Source organism: Spea bombifrons, chromosome 4 (assembly GCF_027358695.1).
Source record: "Spea bombifrons isolate aSpeBom1 chromosome 4, aSpeBom1.2.pri, whole genome shotgun sequence".
NCBI lineage: Eukaryota > Metazoa > Chordata > Amphibia > Anura > Pelobatidae > Spea > Spea bombifrons.
In genome coordinates this window covers 78,662,631-78,670,783 of record NC_071090.1, presented here as the reverse complement: position 1 = coordinate 78,670,783, position 8,153 = coordinate 78,662,631, and the positions used below count along the sequence as shown (strand labels likewise).

The 8,153-nt window shown below is 37.3% G+C and overlaps 1 protein-coding gene across 1 annotated transcript; it reads left to right on the top strand.

The window, feature by feature from the left end:
* The first annotated feature begins 5,245 nt into the window (after positions 1-5,245).
* LOC128491433 (uncharacterized) lies at positions 5,246-6,245 on the top strand. Its single transcript, XM_053463756.1, has 2 exons — positions 5,246-5,361; positions 5,453-6,245. Exons 1-2 carry the CDS (start codon positions 5,246-5,248, stop codon positions 6,243-6,245), a joined length of 909 nt encoding a protein of 302 aa, XP_053319731.1.
* The last annotated feature ends 1,908 nt before the right edge of the window (positions 6,246-8,153 follow it).

The following is an 8,153-nucleotide window of genomic DNA, read 5'->3' as shown; positions in this document are numbered from 1 at the left end:
TTCCTATCAAAAACAACCCCAGTAAGCTTGTTCAGCAAAAAGGGGCTGAGTTGATTGTATATAATGGTCAAGGTGTGCCCCGAGCCAGAAAACAGAGTAGTCCCTTATGGCAGGAAACAACTAGCACGGTAAAAGCCAGGCGAGGTAACAAATGGCATATCTGCCCCCAAACAGCATGTACCAATTAAAGTGTGCATTGCACAGAGCCTGCTGAGCACTACAGTTGGAAGAAACTTGCCAGGATCAACACAAGGCACAATGTATATTTTACTTGGTGAGTAAAAAATCACACCTTTGTCTTTGCCTCTTTGCCCTATGAATCTTTTCACGTGTTCTTATTAATTGGTTTATCTACCCTGCCTTGACTCATAAGACTCTGTTGCATCTCCTAGTACAAAAACTACATGCTCTTCTGCATGGTGATCTCAGGAATCAGAAATGTTAAAATAAACCTCTTAGTATTGATTATAGGCCAGACTCTCATGAGATGTGCTAAATAAAAAGGGGAAAGTAGAATTAGGATTATGACTGCTGGATAGGTAGGAAGAATGCAATGTTAAGAAAAAATAAAATGTGCATTGATAGAATCTATGTTCTGATGTTTACATTTAATATCATATTTTACAACACATATAATGCAAAACCTCACCTCTTCTTCTCTGACCTTTTCTGACCTTGGCTGTATCTATGTTTGGGGAACTTAGTTATGCTTCAGGCTCCCCCATCTGTTGGATACATCTGCTTGGGTTTTGTGAGGTCAGCTCAAAATTTGATTAGACCATCCCTCACTGAGTATCAGCAATTACATGATATTTTTCAAATCATAAGTCATCTGAAGAGTCAAAACAGAAGCTAATATATATACATATAAACAGAAATGTATTTTCTACTAATTTTGTGATCAGAAATGTATATGATAAATAGTAGTTAACAATGCAGCAAAAAAGAATGTCAAATACATTTTCTTAAATTGCTCAATACAGCTATGAAAGACAACATATAACCTGAAAGACTTTTCGACTGTGCATAACGATCTTTCGCTTCTATGACAAGATGTCATAGTATAAAGCTAAAGGGTCAGAAGCTTACAATGTAATGTAAAAAAATATATAATAGGATAGCCCAAGGACCAAATAAGGTTAGAAGTTTTACAATAGGACACAATAGGTAGACTAGATTGGCTGAAGGGAGAAATTAAGGTGAAGAAAAAAACGCTACTCACGCTGCAACAATGTTTTAATTATCCATATATGTCAGAAATGTTTGTCGGGTCCCAGCTATATCGTTTTTTGACACTTCGACAAATCGAGCAGGTGCATGTAATGGAGACTTCCAACTCTCCCAAAGAAGCAAAACATAACACAAAAAACAAAGCACTCTTTGTATTCATCCAAAAGTAGAAATTTATTATAGGGTGGTTAGCAAACACCAGGATGTGGACAAACCACGCCTAACGCATTTCACAATAAATTAGTGTTTACTCAAAGGCAAATATTGGCTGAATGAATCAAATTCAATGATTCTGTGTTGGCACCAGTCTTGCATACATGGGGCATTTCTTGGATCCTAGGGCTTTGTCTGAAAAAGCAACGTTACAATTGAGAAAAAACTAAAGCTCCAAAAGAAATTTTGGTTGAGATTTTGTTTCTGACATTAGCGTTTGCTCTTGCTTAGTAGATACCAGCATCAAATTACAAAGGTTGCTTCTCCAAGTTCTTAAATCTGTGAGATAAGTACAGTACAATAGTGCAGGAAATAAATGTGAACATTATAAATGAAATAATACATAAAGACAATTAATTGACAAGCTCCTTATACAAGTCAAATCCCATTCGACATTTTGCTTATACCTTGAATGTTAATTTCACGTGATGAAAATTGAGTGTATAAAAGTTAGCTTCTAAAAGTAAGCTTCTATGATACTTAGTTGCTCTTTTTGCAAAATAAAAAATAAGGCACAATATATAACATTCTGACCATTACATGTGGCATATATTTTAGTTAGAACATCCATTGCCAATATAAAAAAAAATGCAGACGAAAAATAGATCATAATGTTCCTTGAACCGTAGCATTTATCGGCTTCAAAAACCTCATATAAATTTTTACACTCTGTTACCACTTACACTTTACATATTCATCAACTTGAAAAATGTTTGTGATTTTGCAATATTGCCTAAAAACTGAAACATAAATGGACAGCAGTGGCAATAAAGCTGTATTGTACATTACAGAGCTGTTTTACAACCAACTAACGCAAGTGAAATACCACAAATTAAAAAAAGTAACAGATCATTTTAATAATAGCTGTGCAATGTTCTAGAGGTTTTAAGACTAAGCCATCATCATGAGCTTGTGCTTATTTTGATGTAAACACCCATTCTGCGGTCTATTGCTTTATTAAATGTCTATGCATGTCTTAGAGTATTCTAATTAATTGTTTCAAATGGACTTCTTGTGAATATTAATTCTACCTCCATTCAACAACTGGGATGAAAGTTTGTTATAAAATAATAATAATCATTCTGCAAAGTCTACCTAATCAGGAAAGTAACCATACTTTGCAGAGGTGAAAAAAACAAAAAAAAAGTCTAAAAAATAAATGCTACTGCCCAAGTTTGGGGTGTCACCCTGTATTGCATTGGCTTAAGTTTAGGCTCATTTATTTGTACTAAGGTTTGGTGTCTTTGAAATTATATCTGTTGTATAGTGGTTAAGTAGTAGCAGCCCCAGCTTAGCCCTTCTTGCTGTAGAACATTGAAAGTGTGGGTTCTTCATAAAGAGAGGAATCGAAATCACAACACTCCTGCATACTCTCCTTCTGACTCTCCCTTTAGTGAATAAACTACATTGAACTTCTGAAGAGAGGCATTGCATACTTACTTTGTGTTCTCAACTTTGTATTCTCAACGGATTGTTCCTTCCTTCATTCAGTTGAGAGGTTGGTGCCCAAGAAATCTGCCCAAGATAGAGTCAGTGAGGCTATCCTGAATTCACAACCAGCAGTTGATTCAATTACTCTTAGTAGACGAAACTGATAGTTGTCATAAATAAATACAGTTTTCAAAATGATCTAAGGCAGGCATTTAATGTTTGGCTTTCAAACCAACATCAAGAAAACATACAATACCTTTACTGTAGTTCTGCTAAATACATTGGATGTACAATTTATTTTTTATTGAATTATGCCATGCAAAATACTCCCATAATCCCGTAATCAACATTTTGTTACAAATAATCACATACACAAATATGCTCCATGATTGATAACCTCAAAGGATTTATTTAAAAAAAACAGTTAAACACAGTTTAAAAACAGTAGAGGAGCGATGTTTTTCACTCCAAAGTGTCATGTTTCCTGTTGTCACAGTGTTTGAAAATACTTTTTGAAATTATGTTTGTAAAACAAATTGAATTCTCAAAAACAGTAAAATTAATTTAACTTTGTTGAGTGAAATTGTAAAGTAATAGCAATTCTTGGTTGCAAAAAGTCCACCAATAAACGGTCATAAATGCATATATCGCTGCACACAGGTCTAAACATTCAACCAGGACTTTCAGAATCTCATATTCCAAAACACTATTATCGTTCTACCATAAATATTTTGACAATGATGATGCCAGCTGAATACAAAACCTGGTCTTGAATCAGGTAACAGTGGTTCAGATTAGTAACAATAGTGGGTAAATGTTTTTGTTTTGTTTTTAAAGAAAAGAAATGAGCTTTTGGATATTGAAGCAAAAAATATGTACTGCATATTAATGAGACCAGCATTATGCTTTTTTGTGACCTTGGCCAAGGCTGTCCTGCTTCAATTCCACCTATAATAAACCAAAACATTTCATTTTGCTGGTTGTGTGTATATTTAACAGATGCAGAAATGATAAAATAATTATTCATTGTAATCTTCTACTTCAGTTTTTATGTGCAATTTTACAAGATATTTTAATTTATAATAAACATAATGGTAGTAATAATATTTTTTTTTGCAGAGATAAAAGACATTCTTACAGTTTTATTCTCAAATTAAAGGAAATATGCCAATTTGAGAAGTTTATCAAATCCATAACTAAATTGCTGGTTTCAAGACATAATTTGGTATTCCCAGAAGCAGTGGGATTTCCAGAACCATATCGTATATAAAATGTTTAATTATCTATATTTGTTGAACAATGTACTATGCACTAATGTTTGTCTGAAGTTTGCTAAAATATAACATTTTATAAAAAATAAACATCCCTGCTATCGTATGAATAATTTGTACTATGCAAGAAATGATATATAGGCCAGGAGTGGAAGTACAGCCAAGTGCCCCATGTACCTATTTAATATTTAAGTTTACACTCACACACATCCACTCAATCTCATACACTCCCAAGAGCTTACTTTACCTTGTCTGATGTCTGAGGCTAGGTTTCCACTTGGGTTTTTGTCCTGCGTTTTTTACTTGATGAAAAACGCCAGGAAAACTGCCAAGAAAACTGCCACTGCATTTACCTGCGTTTTGGCGTTTTTTCTGCAGTTTTTTCTGGCGTTTTAGCCTTTCTGTGGAAATTGCTTTTTTGACCTTAGGCAGTTTTTCCCAGCCTTTACAAGTTAGAATGTTCACCCAGCTAAAAGGGATTAGGATAAATGGCAAGTATCTGCCCCCTCCTGATGTCATTTCCTTGGTAGAGTTCTACTTAAACACACCCCGGCGGACCCTTTTTCCTCATTTCTGTGGTTTGTAAGGCATGCTTTATTCCGAATGTCTGCTCCTCAAGGACGATTGGGCCCAAATGATGGTGCAAATTGTTTGCTGTTGCTTTTGGCACGCAGGATCCAGTTGATGCATCGGGTATGTTTGTTTGTAATGGCATGTTTGTTCCAAATGGTGTATAATTCAATATGAACTTTGTTTTGTGTGAAACTGTTTGTTTCCAGCCTATTTCTCGTAGGACACACAGATACTGGGTCCATCCTCTGCATTGGCATATGGCTCAGCATGGCACTTATTCACTTTGGTACCGGACTTTGAGACGGTATATCCAGCTTTTAATTCCTATTTACATATTCCTCCCTGTTTTGTTGTGTTGCTAGTTTTGCTATAGTGTTCTTTGTTTGTTTTAAGGCTGTATATTATGTATTAATGTGTTCAGATCCAATTATCGTTTTTCCTTTGTGCTTTTTATCAGCATATGTTCTTGACTTAATATATATATATTTTATCCTAGGTACCCTCGTAAATTCTTTAATTTCACACGTATGTCTATGTCTTCCTTTGACTATTTGCTGCACCTCTTGAGGCCCTCGTTGACTCTTCAGGAGACCCACATGAGGAAACCTATTCAACCTGTGGTTAGGCTTCTGATCACATTAAGGTACATGATATTTAAACCCCTTTAGTGTCTTGCCTTAATGTTAGATGAAGCGATTTTGATAATTGTTTTTCTTTTCTCCTTTCTCATTCAGATTCATGGCAACTGGAGAATCATTTTCTTCTCTGCAGTTCCAGTTTTATGTGGGCAAAACTACTATAGCCAATATAGTGAAGGAGACATGTACTCTGATTTGGGAGCAGTTGGGCCCATCTGTGATGCCTGCTCCTACTGTTGAAACCTGGCTCCAAGTAGCTGCTGGTTTTGGCCAGGTAGCAAATTTCCCCAACTGTCTAGGTGCAGTTGATGGGAAACATATCCGCGTAAAGAAGCCGCCACATTCTGGATCTTTATATTTTAATTATAAACGATATTTTTCCATTATTCTTATGGCTGTTGCTGACATTAATTTTAAATTTGTGGCGGTGGATGTAGGTGGATATGGGAGCTCATCAGATTCAAGAGTGTTGCAGGCCTCAAAGCTTGGGCATCAACTTCTCCTGAACCAGATTTCTTTGCCCCCTCCCAGACCTCTTCCTGGAACCTCTGATGCAGCTCCTTTTGTAATGGTGTCAGATGAGGCTTTTCCGCTCTCCACCAACCTCTTGAGACCATTTCCAAAGCAAGGCCTGGATTCACGGAAGAGGATCTTTAATTACCGTCTAAGCAGCGCCCGAAAGGTAGTAGAATGTGCCTTTGGCATAATGGCAAACAAGTGGAGAGTTCTTCATACTGTAATCCACTTAAATGTTGAGACCGTTGATCAAGTAGTGAAAGCATGCTGTGCTCTTCATAATAATGTCCGAGACCGTGATGGCTTGGAGGTAGATTTTGAGCAACATCCTTTCCTACCTCGATCAGCTGGAATACATCTAGGCCCTATTTAAGTGGGATACGTGTGCGAGATCGTTTTGCAGATTATTTCCTGTCTCCTGAAGGTTCGGTGCCCTGGCAACTGGCGTGTATTTCTGGGAGTTCAACTTAATGTGTAGTTTGTTTTCATGTTAAACATTGTTTGCTATGACGGAATACTGACTTTAGTTAGGGATGTTAGGGACTCGCTGTCTATAGGTGACCGTAACGTGGCTAACGGACTTGCACTTTATGATCACAATGTACACTAACGACCTGCTATTTACCTAGATTTATGTTGAGAAGCAAGGATGTTTGTGCATAATGTCAATGTAACACTATGTGTAATATTTGTAATTCATGTATGAATAATGTTGACTTGTAAGGATTTGTGGACATTAAACAATCATGTTTTGGTATACTGAATAAATACTGGACAGTTGTATGTTTTACAATGTTTGTACAAAGAAACGAATACCCACAATGATCAGTATTCCACATGTAAAACTAACATAAACTAACATAAACTAACATAAACCACAAACAGAACATTAAGTGTGTTACAGTCACACACAACATAACTTTACATAAATAACATTAAGACAACATACAAGTAATAAATCAATATGGTGGGGAACGGAGGGAAGCAGTAAAATCTGAATACACTTCAGTGTGAGACTGGTGAGAAGCAATTGGAGGGTTTGGATGATAATGCTGGGGTTGGTTATGCATATGTGAATATGCACCATAATATGTAGACAGATCTCTGCTCCCATATTGTGTGGGCTGAGGACCATAAGAAGTAGGGGGCCTACTAGTTTGATAAGGACTGGGCTCAAACAGCTGCCACTCTGTTTGAGTGCTGGTCTCAAACATTTGGGGAGCAGGAGTCCTACTGGTGGGTGCATTTGATGGAGTACAGCGTCCAACGATATGCCCTATTAATGTGTGTACTGGAGGTGTCTGGAATGGTGGCTCAAAACAATCTATGCACCCCAGAATAAATGTCATACAACGATTGTCATACAACCATTGACCTAAGCCGCTGTGCTACCCAAATGCATCACTGTCATCCTCTGCTCTTTGCCTGTGAACCAGCGAAATAATTTCTTGGTTTAATTCCTGCTCCGGTCTCAACCTGCGGCGGATTGATGGCCTTGAGTATGGCCTCCTGGCTGAGGCCGACATACCTCTACCCTGAGTGGGAGGTGAAGCAACCTGACCAAAAACTAAACCTGGTTCTTCATCCCCACTGAACAATGCATCATCAGTGGTTGTCTGTGTAGCTTGTTCCTCTGGGGTGTGCCGTGTGGGTTCCTACCCCTCTTCATCTGACAGTAAGTCAAGGTTACTCTCTGTTCTACAAATGAAAGGAATAACAATTAGCGTCAACATATTAGTTTTTTCTGTCTGAAACGTTTTTATGCATCAAACTGTTCCATTAAAAAGCTCTGGTTAGCATGGATTCCGAATTAAAGTATTGGTGAAACGTACTCTCTCAGTTGTCTTCCTGGTGCTAGAAACAGTAACTGGTCGAAGTATTTATACTTCTTGCTAGAAGTAGCAGCGCTCCCACTTGCTCCCTTTTTCAAATGTTCCTTGCGGAACCTGTCTCGCAGTGACCTCCAGCGTTTCGTAACTGCCGCCTCTAACATAAATATTAAAACAATACATTAGTTGTTTCTCCAAACACACATTTGGCCCTGATTTATCAAACTGTGTGAGAGGAAATGTTGAGGGATTTCCCACAGCAACCAATCGCAGCTCAGCTTTTACTTTACCAGAGCTCGTTAGCTGAGCTGTGATTGGTTTCTGTGGGATAATCCCTCCACATTTTCTCTCACAAAGGTTCCTAAATCATGCCTATATGCAGTAAGAAGATTCCTGATTATATTTAATACTCCCCTATGGGGACTAAACTATATGTAAAACACTTTGGGGGA

Excerpts from the sequence above, each read along its gene's own strand:
- LOC128491433 (XM_053463756.1), top strand. The coding sequence starts at position 5,246 with ATGTCTATGTCTTCCTTTGACTATTTGCTGCACCTCTTGAGGCCCTCG. Across the intron at positions 5,362-5,452 it reads AGGCTTCTGATCACATTAAG|ATTCATGGCAACTGGAGAAT; the intron begins GTACATGATATT and ends TTTCTCATTCAG.